Source organism: Erinaceus europaeus, chromosome 11 (genome assembly GCF_950295315.1).
Source record: "Erinaceus europaeus chromosome 11, mEriEur2.1, whole genome shotgun sequence".
In the NCBI taxonomy this organism is placed as follows: Eukaryota; Metazoa; Chordata; class Mammalia; order Eulipotyphla; family Erinaceidae; genus Erinaceus; species Erinaceus europaeus.
The window spans coordinates 42,655,692-42,675,337 of NC_080172.1; the positions used below are offsets into that span (position 1 = coordinate 42,655,692).

Below are 19,646 nucleotides of genomic sequence, written 5' to 3' on the forward strand. Positions count from 1 at the left end.
AGTATTGCATTGTGTATATAAAACACAACTTGCTCAGCCACTCTTCTGTTGTTGGACACCTGGGTTGCTTCCACATTTTGGCTATTACAAATTGTGCTACTATGAACACAGGTATACACAAATATTTTTGGATGGATGTGTTTGTTTCCTTAGGGTATATTCCCAGGAGAGAAATTGCAGGATCATAGGGTAGGTCCACTTCTAGCCTTATGAGGGTTCTCCAGACTGTTCTCCACAGGGGTTAGACCAATTGACATTCCCACCAACAGTGCAGGACAGTCCCTTTGACCTCACAACTTCTCCAGCATTTGTTGCTGCTACCTTTTCTGATGTAGGACATTCTCACATGAATGAAGTGATATATCATTATTGTCTTTATTTGCATTTCTCTGACAAGCAATGACTTGGAGCATTTTTTTTCATATGTTTGTTGGCCTTTTGGATCTCTTTGCTACTGAATATTAAATTCATATCCTCTCCCCATATTTGGATGGGTCATTTGTTTTCTTGTTGTTGAGTTTTGTGAGCTCTTTATATATTTTGGTTACTAGCCTCTGTCTGATGTATGGTATGTAAAAATATTCTGCCATTCTGTGGGAGGTCTCTTTGTTTGGGTAGTGGTTTGTTTTGTTTTATTTTTGCTGTGCAGAAGTTTTTCAGTTTGATGATCCTTAATGTTTTTATACCAGTATTGGTGTCAATAAATATGGATATTAAACTGTGTATTATTTATTTGGTGGGCTCCTTGAACAAGCTTATTAACTGTCATTCAAAACTTCTTTACCTATTTATATAGTTTATTCAATATAAAAATTTCTGAGTGAGGTTTGCTAACAGTCTTTTTATAATCATAGATTTGTTACTTCCTCTTTGTCTTCTATCATTGTTCTCCTATGTTGACTAGTTCACTTCTTGATAAATTTGTTTCCAACTCATTCTCCTGGAACTAGAGGAAAATACTTCTTCTTCCTTGTTCCATTTGTCCAGTGGCCAGTTCAATGAAGGCTGGAATCTCATCTGTCATTTTCAGCAGCAGTGAGATGTTAAGAATATGTTCAATTGTGTTAATTTAGAAATGTGGCCCCATCCAATCTATAGTTTGCTTCTGCTTCTCGCTCTCTGCCCCAAATGTTTTTAACTTCCCCTTTACTTTATCCCTGTCCAAGGTTAATTTTCATCTTTCAGGCTCCCATCAACACTCACCTCCTACTATGATTCTGTGATTGTTTGTTTCTGCTTCTGTGTTCCTCACTATAACTCACAGTGAACACAGGGTTGACATTGACTAAGTGACCAACAAGTATTGATTGGACTGAAATAGTTTCTGCCCTTGAGGCACTCCTTCCTATGGATTATTTCTTCAAATTTTTTCCTCAAAAACATTTTTTACTGAGATGAAAATCACATGACAAAATTGATCATTTAAAATATATATGGTTAGTGCATTCACAAGGCTGTACACATGTTTATTTAGTTCCAAGTCATTTAAATGACTCTGAAGTAAAAATATTCAAATTTATTAAGCAGTCCATGTTCATCCCTTTTGTAACTCTTGGGAGGCACTAATCTTTTTTTCTGTCCCCAGAGATTTGCCTATTATATGAATTTTCTACCAGTCAAATAATAGATGATTTTTCTGTTTGACATATTTAATCTTATCAAACATTTAAAGTCATTTATGTTATATCAGTTAATAGCTTCTTATGACTGAGTAATAACACCCCAATGTCTGGTTAGACTACCTTTGCTTATCTGTTTATCCATTGATGGGCATTTGGGTTGTTTCTGATGCTGTTTACTTTTTCCTCTCATTCTATCCCTTCACACTACTTTTTGTTTTTTTCTGTCATGAAAAGTTTAGGTTGAAGCCAACAGAAATGAAAATTTTCAGGAGTCAAGCAGTAGTGCAGTGTGTGAAGCACACATGGCACAAAGTGCAAGGACCAGCATAAGAATCCCAGTTCGAGCCCCAGGCTCTCCACCTGCAGTCCCTTCACAGGCGGTGAAGCAGGTCTGCAGGTGTCTATCTTTCTCTTCTCCTCTCTGTCTTCCCCTCCTCTCTCCATTTCTCTCTATCCTATCCAACAACGAAGACAGACAACAATAACTACAACAATAAAACAAGGGCAACAAAAAGGGAATAAATAAATAAATATTTAAAAAAAGAAAAATTTCAGTGCTTCTCCATCCAGGAGAACTTTGAGGGCCAAGGAGATGGCTCAGTGATAGAGCCAGTGCCTTGCACACTTGAGGGCCTGGGTATGGCTTTGATATCTCTCTCTCTCTCATAAAATGAGAAGATCTCTGAGGGAGATGAAGGTGTGGGGAACATCAGCAAGTGGCATCCTGGGATTATGGTAGGAGGAAGACACAGAGTTTGGATGAACAAAGGGCTATGCAAAGGAGGTGAGTGACTGAGGGCAGTGAGCAGCAGGAGTGCATCTGGTGGTGGTGGTGGTGGTGGTGGTGGTGGTGGTGGTGGTGGTGGTGGTGGTGGTGGTGTGGTTCCTAGGACCTTTCCAGTGTCTTTAAACAACAGGCTCATCAGGCTGCAGTTCTCCCCTACCCCCTATGCCTTCATTCTCACAGACTTTTCCTGAGGAGGCAGGAAGACATGCACTGGGCAGCAGGAAGGACATCAGCTTCCTGGAAAAGTGCCCATGAGTGACAGACATCCCTGGGGCCTTGGTCAAAAGGTGTGAGGGTTGGCAATGCAGCTCTCTGTCTGTGGTTCATTGCAGGTTCTCTGTGATTTCTAGGTTGGGAACTATCAAGTGTTTAGAGATGTTCTTCTGCACCAGAAACCTGAGGCTCTCTGTGTTAAAATTAGCTTCTTCTATGCTTCTCAGGGGGAAATGGAGCAGCCCTGTCCATCCTTTCATGCCAAAGTGAAGCTGAGAACAGTCTGCATAACAGGAGGCCTATGGACTTGGCCCTGAATGAAGGGCTGCACTATGTCACCCTTCAACTGAGCTGGTGCAGAACTCAGAGGCAGCCTTCATCTTCTAGAAGGGTAGCATAACTGTTCTGGTATTTCACTTCCTTCCTCCCTGTCATGTGACCCTGGACACATTTACCCTAACTGAAAATTGTAGTCCTGCTTCATGGGTCATGGCAATTACGTGTGAATAGAAAGTAAAGCACCTATTTAGAGCTCCAGGGGTAGCAGGTGCTCAGTTCATGTCAGGGTGGCTCTTTTTTTGTACCAGTTTTCAGATAAACAGACGTGTAATGCACATGCACACATGGTGCACATTTGTCACCGATTTCGTATTTATTTCATTACTTTATTTTATAAATATTTTATTTATCTTGGATAGAGACATAAAGAGAGAGAGAGAGGTACCTGAAGCACTGCTTCACCACTTATAAAGCTTCCTCTTGCAGGTAGGGACCAGGGTCTTGAACCTGGATCCTTGTGCCCTATAATATGTGTGCTCTACTTGGTGGACCACTACTTGGTCCCATCAAAGACTTTTTTTTAGTCTGATTATTATTTTTTTGATTTCTTTATTGGAGAATTAATGTTTTACATCCCACAGTAAATGCAATAGTTTGTACATGTGTAACATTTCTCAGTTTTCCATATAACAATACAACCCCTCTAGGTCCTCTGTCATCCTTCTTGGACCTGTATTCTCTCCCCACCCCCACCCCAGAGTCTTTTATTTTGGTGCAATATGCCAATTCCAGTTCAGGTTCTACTTGTGTTTTCTCTTCTGATCTTGTTTTTCAACTTCTGCCTGAGAGTGAGATCATCCCATATTCATTCTTCTGTTTCTGACTTATTTCACTTAACATGAATTTTTCAAGGTACATCTAAGATTAGCTGAAAATGGTAAAGTTACCTTTTTTTTTTTTTGTAGCTGAGTAGTATTCCATTGTGTATATATACCACAACTTGCTCAGCCACTTATCTGTTGTGGGACACCTGGGTTGCTCCCAGGTTTTGGCTATTACAAATTGTGCTGCCAAGAACATATGTGTACACAGACCTTTTTGGATGAGTGTGTTGGGTTCCTTAGGATATAATCCCCAGGAGAGGAATTGCAGGACCATAGGGTAGGTCCATTTCTAGCCTCCTGAGAGTTCTTCAGACTGTTCTCCACAGAGATTGGACCAATCTACATTCCCACCAGCAGTGCAGGAGGGTTCCCATCAAAGATTTTTTAATGGTCTTTATTTGAAGGATGAAGATAGTGATGGACTTTTCTTCTTGCTAAACTAGAAGGCTTGGGGACCTCAGAGTAATTTAGCAGGGTCCAACAGGGACTAACTGAAATGAGCAGGAGCCAAAGGGGCCCAACAGTGCCAGTGAGGTTCCCTTACACTACCACTTCCAAGGTGCTTTTGGGAGCTCTGCCTGGTCCCTCGGTATCTTTTGTTGCTATTGTCAATGTCAGACCCTCTACAGTTGATATATGAGCTGATCCTCTCTATTTCACACCACCTCTCAGTCTCCTGAGGAAAAATGGTCCCTTAGGGAGGCCTGCTAAGAAAACTCTCCAAGCCCTCTTTCCCTGAAGGAGTGACTCTGTCAGGCAAGGGAAACGGTTGTATTATTCTTCTGCAAAACTTATTAGATTGGAAACTTAGCAGAACCAGTCCCAGCTGCAGCCACTATAACAACTCACTATCAACAAGGAAAATTTATGCTTTAAAAATAAAAAGAAACTCCTGTGCATTAGTCAGTGTGAAGGAGTGTTCATGAAAAGGGTTTGTTCTCCAAGTAAACAGCCACAATTGAATTGTAATCAAATTTCTTAATTATTTCCATAAATCTTGGGTACATGAAAATACACAAAGCCCGTTTTCAAAGAGTTACTGTTTGCAAGTGCCTCATATGAGGAAGAAGGTAACTTGGAAGGCTTTTTCTTTGATTCTAAATTTCCAGAAGGGACTAAAACCACATTCCCTTGACTCAGATAAGCCTACCAGGACCTGGTCAGAGACTCAGCCCACTGGGTGCATGGGGACCCCAAGAGAACTCTTTCAGGAGAATGGGGAGCAGAGCTCCAGGTCTGATCATCTCAGTTTCTCCCAACAGGGTCAAACAGAAGGACAGTTCTATTCAGCTGAGTGACTCACTGAAGCTGGGAAGCTAGGAGGATTAGAGCAGGGGTCCTTCCTGGGAGATAGAAGTCAGGAATAATTGATGCAAAGTTCTGGAGGGACAGACATAGCTAGTTCAAGCAGGAGGCTCAAGGGCAAAAGACCACAGCCTACCCTTGGATGCTCAGGTCCATGTGGGCTTTCATCAATTTCCAGTTGACTTTGCACCCAGCTTGACTCAATCCCAAAATTAGTGAGAGGTTCCTCCCTAATTTCTTTTTGGAAACCATTTAGAAAATGCTAAAGAATTTTTAATACTCTAGCTCTAAAACAATTAAGAAAATTGATAATTTATTTTAAAAAATGTAAGTGATGGTGGCATTTGTTGGAGTCTCTTTTTCTCTCCTTTTCTCTCTACATGCACACTTACGAGAGAAAGTGAGAAACAGTGAGAGACAGTTTGGCAGGGTGATAAAGTACAAGTCTCCTTTCTAGTGTACAGGTGTCACTTCCTGTCCTCATGAGCACTCTGGGAAAGATAATAGTCAGGGTCACTGACATCTGGCTGTGATATAGAGAGTGGTTTTAACATCATGGAATATGTGATGGGGACATAGGTGCATGTCAATAAAACGATAGAACGATGGAGACTGGTTTTGGTGCAGAAATGTTTTGACACTGGTGCTACTATTCTTTACTTTTCTGTTTCCTTCCACCTGCTAAGGTCTTCAAGAAAGCCAGACAGTGTCTTGTTTGAACAGTTGGCCACACATGCATATGATAACCCAATTCCATTAAAATGTTCATGCATTCAGCAGAAAGGCACCATGCCAAATGGTCTCTGTGTTGTATTAAGCTGTAATAAAAATTAAAATGTGGAATTCCAACCTTTCCAAAATGTGCTTAGCTTTACAAGGCTGAGTGAGTGTTGGCATGGATTGGGCTGGAGGGAGGGGCATCCCTGGGCTGGTGGAGAAGGGCTGCTGTACCTACCTGCCTGGGGACTCACAACCTGTTGGGGTATAGGTAGAGACACTGAGGGTTGCTCTCTTGTCCTTGGGGACCCACAATGTTGCTCTGGACCCTGTTGCTTGGCCTCAGGCTCTCACCTGGAGGGCACCCCTGCAGAACTGCACTTCCATTTTTCCTCAGCTTCATATGGGCATAAGGAGGAGGTTGAAGTTACACTGCTCTGGTCTTACTCTGAGCTGTCTCTCTGTCTCTGTTTGTGTGCCTGAATTTGTATGTCTCTTTTTGTATGTAATTTGTATGCTTGTGTGGCTGTGTGTGTGCCTGTTTTTATGTGTATGTGTCTGCATACAAACATGTAGTTCAGAATCCCCATCCACTGTTCCACATCTCCCCTGGCCACCGCCTCTTTTCTTTGCCTTGGTGCCATGTCTTTCTGAGTTCTACTAATGATTCTTTCTTATCTCCCAGCATCTTGCATGTATTGATATTTGCTAGTCTAAACTTTATTCATCTCCACATTTGAGTACTCATCATATACATAGCTGGTACTTAAGGATTTCTGGTTATAGCAGGAAGATAGCACAGTGCTTATGAAAAATGATTTTCATGTCGGAGGCTTCAGTGTTCTAGGTTCAAACCCTAGCACCACCATAAAGCAGAGTTGAGCAGGGCTCTGGTGAAAAAATTTAAAAAAGTAGAACTTCTGCTTACTAGAGTGTAATGAGGCACTGCTTTAAGGGTGTGCCCATTGTACATAAGAGGAATCTGTGATCTACCAGGGTCTGAAGTGACTTTCTCAGACACAGGTTGCTAATTGGAAAAGTGGAGATCTGATATCCCCTATTAAGAGATGACCTCGCCACTCACATAATTTATGGTTTTCAGTGTGGTCTGAAGAGCCTTCCTGCTGCTGGTGTTGAAGGAAGTGATATTCCCAGATCATCCAGAGAGTGCTTCTTCCATCTGGGTGAGATTTCATTGGCAAAAACTATTCTACCACCTGACCAACATTTAGAATCCCTGGTGTGTGTCTCACAGCCACCCTGAACCATCAAAGTGGGGCTGTATCCTGGAGGGGCTCTAGATCAACCCACAGACTGACCCAATGTCTCCTTGTCAGGACTGTGTCCTGGAGGCCCCATCCTTCTGAGGGAGCAGGCACAGTCCCCTGGAACCTCTTTGACCATCTGCAAGTCTTGGACCAATAGACTCTGTATAATGCCATCACAACTTCAGAAAGCAGGGGGCCATGGAAGACCCTTAACACACACTAGAATTTCTCAAACACATTGCTTCTTTTTCTATTATTAGTCATTTAATAAAAGTTTATAAAATTGCGATATTACAGGGTATAGTTCCATATCACATCTACCACCAAAGTTCTGTGTCTTCAGCCTCCCATCTCCAACAATAGCCATCATTTTCACAGTCTTGGAATCCCTTTCTTTCTTTCTTGCTTTCTTGCTTTCTTGCTTTCTTGCTTTCTTTCCACCCTCCCTCACTTCCCCCCTTCTCTCTCTCTTTCTTTCAATCTTTCTTTCTTTCTTTCTTTCTTTCTTTCTTTCTTTCTTTCTTTCCTTCTTTCTCTCACCCACAGGGTTATCACTTGGCGCTTGGTGCCTACACCATGAATCCACTGCTCCTGGAGGTTATTTCTTCCCCTTTTGTTGCCCTTGTTGTTTTATCATTGTTCTTGTTGTTATTGGATAATACAGAGAGAAATGGAGAGAGGAAGGGAAGACGGGGGCGGGGGGAGAGAAAGATAGACGTCTGCAGACCTGCTTCACCACTTGTGAATCAACCTGACCCCCCTGCATGTGGGGAGCCGGGGGCTCGAACTAGGATCCTTATGCCGGTCCTTGTGCTTCATACCATGTGCTCTTGACCCCACCTTCTCTTCATGTGTTTCATTTCTATTTCATATATGAATGAAACTACCCAGTCATTGTCTTTTCCTTCCTTATTTACTTCACTGATTATGATCACCTCCACTTTCATCCATTTTTCCCTGAAGGGCACAATATCATCTTTTCAAATTGTAATGTAGTATTCTACTGAGTATATGTCTGATAACTTTTCTGTCCAGTTGTCCTTTGATTGGTATTCAGGTTGTTTCCACTTTTACTCTTTGGCTGTTGTGAACATCAACAAAAGAAGAAATGACAAGTGTTGGCAAGGATGTGGGCAAAAGTAATTCTTTTACCCTGTTGGTAAGGATGCAAACAAGTACTGCTCTTATGGAAAACAGTTTGGAGAGCCCTTAAACAAATAAAAATGGAAATACCTTATGGTCTAGCACCACCACTCTTACACATATGTCCAAAGGACATGAACATACTAATTCTCAAGGACATATGCACCTCGATGTTCATAGCAGTATTATTCAAACGTGCATTTCATTGTTGCTGATTTTTACCATCCTTTCACTACACCTCTGCATGTAGTATCTCTGCTCACTTTGTGGAGTTAATGGATTATTGGTAAACCCTGAAATATAGTAGGAAGACCACTGGTAGTGGTGGTGTTAGTAGAAGCATCTTGGCCTTGTCACACCATCCTGGGACTATATTTCTGCTACTTTTCTTGAGTCAATACCCTCCCTTTTGTCTTTTCTGACCTCAAATTCCCCATCTTTGGACACTGGGGCAGGGGTGATGATGAACAGGATTTTGTCAATTAGGATTCCTTTCCTTTCCTTTCCTTTCCTTTCCTTTCCTTTCCTTTCCTTTCCTTTCCTTTCCTTTCCTTTCCTTTCCTTTCCTTCCCTTTCCTTTATAAAAAGGAAACACTGACAAAACCATAGGATAAGAGTGGTACAACTCCACACAATTCCCACTACCAGAACTCCGTATCCCATCCCCTCCCTTAATAGCTTTCTTATTCTTTAACCCTCTGGGAGTATGGACCCAAGTTCATTGTAGGATGCAGAAGGTAGAAGGCCTGGCTTCTGTAATTGCTTTCCCTTGAACATGGGCGTTGACAGGTCAATCCATACTTTCAGCCTGCCTTTCTTTTCCCTTAGTGGGATGGGGTTCTGAGGAATTGGAGCTCCAGGACACATTGGTGGGGTTTTATGTCCAGGGAATTCTGGTTGGCATCATGCTAGCATCTTGAAAAGAGAGTTAATATATAAAGCCAAACAAGTTGTTGACTAATCATGAACATAAAGGCTGGAATAATGCAGATGAAGAGGATTCTTTTCAAGTGAGATGCCCTTGGCACTGAGTGTCTTCACCTAGCTAGGGGTCAGGTGTGCAGACAAAACCCAATAGAAGAGAAACTGAGATCAGGGCATTTGGATTTGGGAGTAACTTAGAAGGCATACTCCTGGGAATTTGTGGACTCCAGAAGCTGGGGGTGACTCAGAAAAGCCCAGTTTCCTTTGTGGCCTGTTGAGAGTCTATGGGAAGGGTATTCTTCTGAGGGGGTTTTACCTTTGTGGTCTGAAAATTCTGAGGTTGTTTCAAGATACAATATATGACTTCACTAATGTGTCCTGGAACCTCACCTCCCCAGAGCCCTAACCCACCAAGGAAAGATAGGAACATGGGGTATGGATCGACCATCAATGCCCGTGCTGGGGTGTGGATCGACCCATCAATGCCCATGTTCAGCAGAGAAGCAATTACACAAGCCAGACATCCCACTTTTTGCACCCTATAGAGATCTTCAGTGCATACTCCCAGAGGGATAAAGAATAGGGAAGCTTCCAATGGAGGGGATGGAATACAGAACTCTAGTAGTAGGAATTATATGGAATTTTACCCCTCGTACTACACAATCTTGTTGATCATTATTAAATCACATGTAAAATAAATATTTTTAAAGGTTAGAATATAATTATTTTAGAGTCTCATGGAAAAATCTACGTGACTGTGGAGTGAGCCTTGGAATTAGAGGACTCCACATATGCTGGAGTACGAGTCCTTTGAGTTCAGCTACCAGGGCCCAATACTAGCTGGTTTTGACTTCCAACTCATTTGTACTTTTCCCTGTTAGTATTACTTGAAGGTAGGGACAAATAGATCCTGAGGCTGACAGTCCAGGACCTTCTGTCTGAGCGTCTACTTTGGGGCACAAAAAGCAGTCACAGGTTTCTAGACTTAGATCCTGACACTTAATCAAGATGCTTTTTTTTTTTAAAAAGCAGATGACTTTGGATGTAATACAATATAGTAATATAAATGTGAATTTTGCATGTGTTAGAGTGATGCTTTGGTCTATCTGACTGTCTTTTGTGAAATAAATCAATATTTTATTTATTTTTTTAAGAGGGGGGAGAGAGAGAGAGATGAATATTCAGAGCATTGCTCAGCTATGACTTATGGTGATGCTGGAGCTATGACTTATGTTGGTGCTGGGACAGAATTGGGGACCTTGGAGTCTAAGGCATTTCTAAGGTGTCTAAAGTGGCTAGAGCATTGGACTTAAAAGTGTGAGGTTCCAAGTTTTATATCCTGTGTCACATGTGCTGGAGTGTTGCTCTGATCTTCTGTCTCTTTCATTAATAAATACATTTAAAAATAAATGTGAACTGCAGTAGCAAGGTCAGACCACTGTGAATCTCTCAAGAATACTCCAAACTCAATTCCTTCACCTTTAAGGTAAATAATCCACCCTCACATACGACCACCATCATAGGACAGTAATAGAGAAAAAGAAAATTTGAAAATAGTTATTGATAAACACCTACTCTGGTTAAGAAAAAAGAAAAGAAGACATAAAAACTAATAACAGAAAAAAGAAGATAGAATACCAGTATTTTAAAAAATTAAATATATATATATATATTTCCAACCAGAAAGGCAGACTCAGATGGGCTCACTGGTGAATTCAATAAAACTTTTTTTTTTTGCCTCCAGGCTTAACAATGGGGCTCAGTGCTGACACTACAAAGCCAAAGCTCCTGGTAGCCATCCCCTCCTTTTTTTTTTTTTCTCATTTAACTCAATAGGACAGAGAGAAATTGAGAGAGGAGTGGGAGATAGAAAGGAGAGAGAAAGATAGACATTTGCAGATCTGCCTCACCACTCATGAAGTGTCCCTGCTGCAGGTGGGGAGAAGGGCAAGGGAGAGGGGCTTGAACCTGGTTTCTTGGGTGGGCCCTTGAGCTTAGTACTATGTGTGCTTAAACTGGTGTGTGTGCCTGGCCTTGAATTCTGCCAGACTTAAAAAAATTATTTGTAAAATAGAAATAACTGAAAAAAATATAGTATAAGAGGGGTACATTTCTACACAGTGCTTACACCCAGAACACCATATCCAACCCCCTCCCTTGATAGCTTCCCTATTCTTTATCCTTTGGGAGTATGGACCCAGAATCATTGTGTAATGCAGAAGTTGGAAGGTCTGGTTACTGTAATTGCTTCTACACTGAACATGGGCTCTGGCGAGTTGATCTATATTCCCAGCCTGTCTCTCTCTTGCCCTAGTGAGTCAGGAATCTGGGGGGCTCCAGGACACATGGGGGGGTCATCTGCCTAGGGAAGTCAGGTTGGCATCATGGTAGCATCTGGAACCTGGTGGCTAAAAAAGAGTTAAGATATTAAGCCAAATAAATTATTGACTAATCAGGAACCTAAAGGCAAGAACATTGCAGATGAAGATTTGGAGTCTCCATTTTGGAAATATCTAGAGGGCCCATGACTTTACTAGTTTTTGCCTTCACCTGACATATAACTTGCAGGTGGACCAGATGGTGTCATAGTTAGAAAAAGGACTAGAAAGCTGGATCAGGGAAGAGAGTAGCTCCCAAATATGGGGAAAGTATATAAATATTGTTAACTGTAAACCAAATGAATTTGATCTGGGGCCCATATTCAGCAGTGGAGCCTATGTAACCTCTGCATCCCTATAGGTCTGAGCTTGCATTCTGTGACCATGGCTAGGAACATTCCAGGCTGCACTAATTTCAGGACCCATCTTCCTTGGATGGAAGAGTATATTGCCCAATCTCCCTTCGGATAACGGAATATTCCCAACCACTGTTGATCCACATTGAGGTCAAGGTCTGATAGAGGTCCACAGATGGGTCCATTATGTTGTATCTGATGGATGATTCCTCTAGCCACTGATAGATGGATCTGCTAGAGGTTGAGGCCCATCATGTCTGTGTGGGAATCCCAGGACTCCCTGACTAGGGCCCCAGGTGATGGGTGGCCTGGTAGTGACTAAAGAGTCATCATTAAAGTATGCCAGTCCCTTGCCCTTATTCAGCTTTTGTAGTCCTTACTTTGTCTGACAGGGTTAGCTTTGGAGTGATTGAGGGACATGCACTAGAAGGTAGGTGAGGAGGGTATCTAGGTCTAAGTAGAAACTGTTTCATTAGGTACGTTAAGGTATCTTTTTAGGTCTTTCTACTGGCTTGCTGCATTTATTGACTCACTGCAAATTATTGTGCAGTTTTGTTTTAAGGTTTATATTTTCCCCTAATTTCTGGATACATGTGCATATGCCCTTTCTCATGGGCCCTGGTCTTTATCTAGGTTTTGAGGTTTTGTTAAGAAGTACACTGCCTGAAATGGAGTTAGGGAGTCCTATGAGCTAGGAAAGGTCTCACCAGATTAATGAGGGTGCAGGGTTGACATTTCATCCCTGAAGTCTCTGGACACAGTCTGAAGTGAAGCATGCTGAGGTGGTACTGGTTGCATTGATTAGGTTGGGATCAGCAGATACAGTATCAGTTGGTATGACTTGAGAGAAGCATGCAGGAAAATGAGCCCCACCATAGAGATTCCAGTACATGGAGATTTATGGGCTTTATAGAGAATGGGGAAGATTCCTACTGTCTTAGGGTTTAAGAAGGCAATAGATAGTTATTGCTATAACTGAATTATTTGGTAATTGGGGTAACATTGAAAATCCCATTGTTAGGATTTCCTGTATTATAAAAGACCTCACCATAATTTATGTCCTTTTCTGCTATTTATATATAGCAGTATCTTATAAAGTAAGACCACCAGTTGCTTCTATTCTCCCTGGTTTAAGATTATAAGAGATTTAATATTTCAAAGAGCAAGTCATTATTAGAAATTTATTAACAATTTGAGCCCATTGTTAAAATTCGATCTGATTACCAATTTGAAGTCTTAAGTGCTTACATTGAAGGAACATATACTCAGCCTATGGTCTATGCATCAGAAAGTTTGAGACATTCAATCCATTTCCCCCTGTATATTAACTAAATAGTGATTTGTGAGACTTTAAGTTAATAGGAGTGTATATTAACATCCATTACCCACCACCAAAGGTCTGTGTCCCTCCTCCCTCCACTTGAGGATTTTTCCATCTATTCTCAATTTTTGTAGTGTTATGAGCATGAATGGGCTGGATTTTGTCAAAGGTTTTCTCCGCATCTATTGAGATAATCATGTGGTTTTTGGTTTTGCTTTTACTGATGTGGTGAATGACATTGATTGACTTATGTATATTGAACCAACCTTGCATTCCTGGGATAAATCCCACTTGTTTGTGATGGACAATCTTTTTGGTATACTGCTCTATCTGGTTGCCGAGGGTCTTGTTCAATATTTTGGCATCTATGTCATTAGAGATATTGGTCTGTAGTTTCCCCTTTTTCTCTTTCTTCCTCTGGTAGGCCAATTATGCAAATGTTAGTTCTTTTGAGATTATCACATATGTCTCTGTTGTTGTTTTCAGTGTCTCTCAATCTCTTTTTTAGCTCTTTTACTTCTTAGATTTCTTTAACTCATCCTCTGTCTAGCTAATTCTGTTTTCTGCTTCTGTTAATCTTCTTTCCTTTCCCTTAGCTTCCTTCTTCAGTTCAGCTTTTTTTTTTTTTTTTTTTTTTTTTTTTTACCTTGGTGTTACAGAACTAGCTTGTTCTACTAGCTGACCTCTTGGTTCGGCTATTTCAGCTTTCAGTTCTTTAATTACCTTGAGGTGGCTAGTATTTTCCTTGAGTGTCTCATAGTTTATTTCCCTATTTCTGATAGCCTTTTTCTCAATAGATGTCCTCATCTGTGATTAATAAATAGGTCAATTATTGGTTGAATACTTACTTATTTATATTTGCTTAGACTTAGTTGTAGTTTCTTCTGAGCTCCTACCCTGATTCATTGTGGTAGCAGTTTTTATTTGCTCATGATTTAATTTTATGTTGTTGTTGTTGTTGATATGGTTTGCATTTTTCTGTCCTATCATTTTCAGTTGTTGTGTTGTGAGAGTACAAGCCAAACTAAGCTAAAGTCTTTTCATGAATGAAGTCACAAACCTCAGAAAATACAACAATAGCAACTGAAGCAAAGATTAATGCAGTTCAACCAAACCAGTTAGCTAAGCAACACTTCTACTCCAAAAACAAACAAAACAAAAGGAAAAAAAAAAGACAAAGCAAGAATAGACAGTTATGCAAATCACCTGTGAACTATAATTTCAGAGATAGTGGGAAGCAAAAGGAAATGAAAGGAAACTTCTGGAGGCTGGGTTATGGAGCAGCAGCAGCTGTGTTTCTCTCCTCTCAACTAGGAATACCAAAGGAGACCAACTGGGACCGCAACAAGACAGGACTAGAACAACTTCAGGAACCCCAAATCACCGGTGAGTGCAAACACATGTGGCTCATAGATAGAGAGGAGCCTGTGGAGAGATTAAGTGGCTGGTAACATTCCAGCAGTTTACTAGTTGAGACACCGCCTCCAGTCTGTTTCACCAACAAAAAGATGGCTGAAGGGAGGAGAGGACTCCCCTAAGACTCACCAAATACAACTGTGATTCTCCATTGCTACTGCCCTCAGAATCTGGAGCAGCAGGGGTGGAGGTGGGGGGTGGGGATGCCCTGTCCTGACACGAGGGGACAGAGAACTAAGCAGGAAATTCAGAGATCTATAACTCAGTTGCCTAGCAGTGGGGCTATGAGAGACTCTTTGTATAACCACCAGATTATCTCTGCCCCACCTTGCTTTATCTCTTGGTCAGAGTGAGGAATTAAGCTAAGAGGCCTACTTCTAGTTTAAAAGCCCTCAGGCTCCAATAGCCTACAGGGAAGAAGAAGAACAAAAGAGGCTTCTAAGCCACTGAGCTCCAACTCAGGGATTAAAATAATATTGAAACAACTGTCAATTTCCACAACTGTGAACCCTTAAATTACCTTACTTAGACACAAATCAATCCAGGCAAAAGTGATCAGTAATTTGAAAAGTACTGAGAGAGGGACCTCAAAACATACTCTATAGAATGGTTAAAAAAACAAGAAGAAATATTGAAGAAATGAACCAGGACAATAATCCAGCTAAAAGCCCCCCAAAGGATGGAGCACAAAATAATGTGGTCAACAGCCTGAATTCACCTATTAAAGGCACACATTAGGAAGATGGATCAGAAAAAACACAACCCAACAATATGCTGTCTACAGGAAACCCACCTAACTCAACAAGACAAACACAGACTCAGAGTGAAATGATGGAAAACTATCATACAAGCCAGTGGCCCACAAAAAAGGGCAGGAACAGCTATTCTCATACCTGACACAATAGACTTTTTTTAAAATAAATAAAATTTTAAAAGATAGCAATGGACACTTCTTAATGCTCAGAGGATCAGTCAATCAAAAGGACTTAACAATTATTCACATCTATGCACCCAATGAGAAGCCATCTAAATACATCACACATCTACTGAAAGAGCTACAACAGTATATTAACAGCAACACAGTCATAGTAGGGAACTTCAACACCCCACTCTCTCTACTTGACAGATCATACAGGCAGAAAATCAATAAAGATATGAGGGAGTTAACTGAGGAGATAGATAAACTAGAACTATTGGACATTTTCAGAGTCATTCATCCCAAGAAAATGGAATAAACATTATACTCTAGTCCACATGGGTCATTCTCAAGGATAGACCATATGTCAGGCCACAAAGCAGCATCAACAAATTCAAGAGCATTGAAATCATCCCAAGCATCTTCTCAGACCAGAGTGGAATTAAACTAACACTTAACAATCAACAAAAGATTAGTAACAGTCCCAAAATGTAGAAGCTGAACAGTACACAACTTAACAACTACTGGGTCAAAGAGCAAATAAAGGAAGAAATCAAAATGTTTCAAGACTTTAGTGAATATGAAGACGCAAGCTATCAAAATATTTGGGACACAGCTAAGGCAGTCCTGAAAGGGAAGTTCATAGCCATACAAGCACACATGAGGAAACAAGAAAAAGCACAAATAAATAGCCTGATTGCACATATTAAAGACCTAGAAGAAGCAGAACAAAGGAACCCTAAAGCAACCAGAAAGACAGAAATCACTAAAGTTAGGGAAGAAATAAATAACACTGAAAATAAGAATACCATACTTTACAATGAAAGTAAATGTCGGTTCTTTGAAAGAGTGAACAAAATTGGCAAACCATTAGCCAGACTCACAAAATGAAAAAGAGAGAAGACCCAAATAAATTTGATCATAAATGAAAGAGGAGATATCACAACAGACACTGCATAAATTCAGCATATCATGAAAGACTTCTATGATCAACTATATGCCACCAAGCTAGAGAACTTGGAAGAAATGGACGATTTCCTAGATACCTACCAACTTCCAAAACTAAGTAAAGAGGAAGTAGATAACACAAACAGGCCATCACAGCTAATGAAATTGAAACAGTTATCAAAAACCTTCCAAAGAATAAAAGTCCTGGACCAGATGGTTTTACAAATGAATTCTACAAAACCTTCAAAGAAGAACTAATACCGCTACTTTTAAAAGTCTTCCAGAAGATTGAAGACACTGGAATACTCCCTTCCAGCTTCTATGAAGCCAACATCACTTTGATACAAAAAGCAAACAGGGACACAATCAAAAAAGAAAACTACAGACCAATATCTCTGATGAACATATTTGCTAAAATATTGAACAAAATCTAGCCAACTGGATACAGCAATATATTAAAAAGATTGTTCATCATGACCAAGTGGGATTTATCCCAGGGATGCAAGTTTGGTTTAATAAACGTAAATCAATCAACATGACCCACTACATCAATAAAAGCAAGACCAAAAACCACATGGTCATATCAATAGGTGCAGAGAAAGCCTTTGACAAAATACAACACCCCTTTATGATCAAAACACTACAAAAAATGGGAATAGATGGAAAATTCCTCAAGATAGTGGATGGAGTCTATATATAGCAAATCTACCGCCAACATCATACTCAATGGTGAAAAACTGGAAGCATTTCCCCTCAGATCAGGTACTAGACAGTGCTTCCCACTATCACCTTTATTATTTGACATGTTTTTGGAAGTTCTTGCCATAGCAATCAGGCAGGAGCAATGAATTAAAGGGATAAAGATTGGAAGAGAAGAAGTCAAAGTCTCCCTATTTGCAGATGACATGATAGTATACATAGAAAAACCTAAGGAATCCAGCAATTATCTTTTGGATATCATCAGGCAATACAGTAAGGTGTGAATTAACATTCAAAAGTCAGTGGCATTCCTCTATGCAAAAACTAAGTTAGAAGAAGTTGAAATCCAGAAATCAATTCCTTTTACTATAGCAACAAAAACAATAAAATATCTAGGAATAAACCTAAGAAGTGAAAAACTTGTATACTGAAAACTATGAGTCACTACTCAAGGAAATTGAAAAAGACACAAAGTGGAAAGATATTCCATGTTCATGAGTTGGAAGAATTAACATCATCAAAATGAATATACTACCCAGAGCCATCTACAAATTTAATTCTGTCCCTATCAAGATCCCAAACACATTTTTTTAGGAGAATACAACCAAGGCTACAAATGTTTATCTGGAACCAGAAAAGACCTAGAATTGCCAGAACAATCTTGAGAAGAAAGAACAGAACTGGAGGCATCACATTCCCAGATCTCAAACTGTATTATAGGGCCATTGTCATCAAAACTGCTTGGTACTGGAACATGAATAGACATACTGACCAGTGGAATAGAATTGAGAGCCCAGAAGTAAGCCCCTACACTTATTGACATCTAATCTTTGACAAAGGTGCCCAGACTATTAAATGGGGAAAGCAGAGTCTTTTCAACAAATGGTGTTGGAAAAAATTGAAACATGCAGAAGAATGAAACTGAACCACTCTATTTCACCAAATACAAAAGTAAATTCCAAGTGGATCAAGGACTTGGATGTTAGTCCACAAATTATCAAATACTTAGAGGAAAATATTGGAACTCTTTTCTGCATAAATTTTAAAGACATCTTCAATGAAATGAATCCAGTTACAAAGAAGCCTAAGGCAAGCATAAACCTATGGGACTACATCAAATTGAGAAGCTTCTGCACAGGAAAAGCAACCACTACCCAAACCAAGAGACCCCTCACAGAATGGAAGAAGATCTTTTCATGCCATATAACAGACAATAGTTTAATAACCAACATATATAAAGAGCTTGCTAAACTCAACAACAAGACAACAAATAACCCCACCCAAAAATGGGTGAGCACATTGACAGAATATTCAGCACAGAAGAGATCCAAAAGGCCAAGAAACACATGAAAAAATGCTCCAAGTCTCTCATTGTCAGAGAAATACAAATATAGACAACAATGAGATACCACTTCACTCCTATGAGAATGTCCTACATCAGAAAAGGTAACAGCAGCAAATGCTGGGGAGGTTGTAGGGTAAAATTAACCTTTCTCTACTGCTTGTTGGAATGTAAATTGGTCCAATCTCTGTGGAGAAGAGTCTGGAGGACTCTTAGAAGGCTAGAAATGGATATCCTATGATCCTGCAATTCCTCTCCTAGGGTTATATCCTAAGGAACCCAACACACCCATCCAAAAAGATCTGTGTATAAATATGTTTTTAGCAGCACAATTTGTAATAGCCAAAACCTGGAAGCAACTCAGGTGTCCAACTATAGATGAGCAAGTTGTGGTATATATACACAATGGAATACTACTCAGCTATTAAAAATGGTGACTTCACCATTTTCATCCGATCTTGGATGAACCTTGAAAAATTCATGTTAAGTGAAATAACTCAGAAACAGAAGGATGAATATGGAATGATCTCACTCTCAGGCAGAAGTTGAAAAAGAATCAAAAGAGAAAACACAAGTGGAACCTGAACTGGAATTGGCATATTGCACCAAAATAAAAGACTCTGGGGTGGGTGGGGGTATCCAATACAGGTACAAAAAGGATGAGAGAGAATCTAGTGGGGGTATTGTTGTATGGAAAACTGGGAAATGTTATGCATGCATAAACTATTATATTTACTGTCGAATGTAAAACATTAATTCCCCAATAAAGAAATTTTAAAAAATGCAGTTGGAAAAAAGAATGAAAGCAATTAAAGGAGAAAAGAGAAACACGTACAGAGAGAAAGAGTGCACTCCAAGTCAGACTTCTTTCACGAGCTAATTTACAAACAAGTGTCAGTGAATACAGAAAGAAAGAAAAAAAAAAAAGGACTGAAGGGAAAGATTTTTTTTTTTTTTGGCATCAGTTAGGAGGAAGAAAGGAGAAGAGTGAAGAAAACAAGAGACAGGAAAGCAAGCTTCTCCCACAAAGGATAGTATACCCAGTCACTTATCAATGAAAAACTGACAGTTAATTTTGGTCAATCTGTAGAGGAATGAAAACAGACTAGATGCACCACTGCCTTGGGT

General features: G+C 40.1%; 1 protein-coding gene across 19 annotated transcripts in view; it reads left to right on the forward strand.

Annotated features, from left to right (window-relative positions):
- CAMTA1 (calmodulin binding transcription activator 1) overlaps nucleotides 1-19,646 on the forward strand; it is a 1,087,698-nt gene that overhangs the window by 449,454 nt on the left and 618,598 nt on the right. The window contains exon 5 of one of the 19 annotated variants that reach the window (XM_060201395.1): nucleotides 14,512-14,602. The exons of 17 other annotated variants lie outside the window; for them this stretch is intronic. In XM_060201395.1, coding sequence (XP_060057378.1) covers nucleotides 14,512-14,587 — 76 coding nt within the window. In that variant the 3' untranslated portion in view covers nucleotides 14,588-14,602. Of the gene's footprint in view, nucleotides 1-2,300; nucleotides 2,377-14,511; nucleotides 14,603-19,646 lie in introns of those variants that run through there. One more of the 19 variants, XM_060201396.1, reaches the window with a different exon arrangement.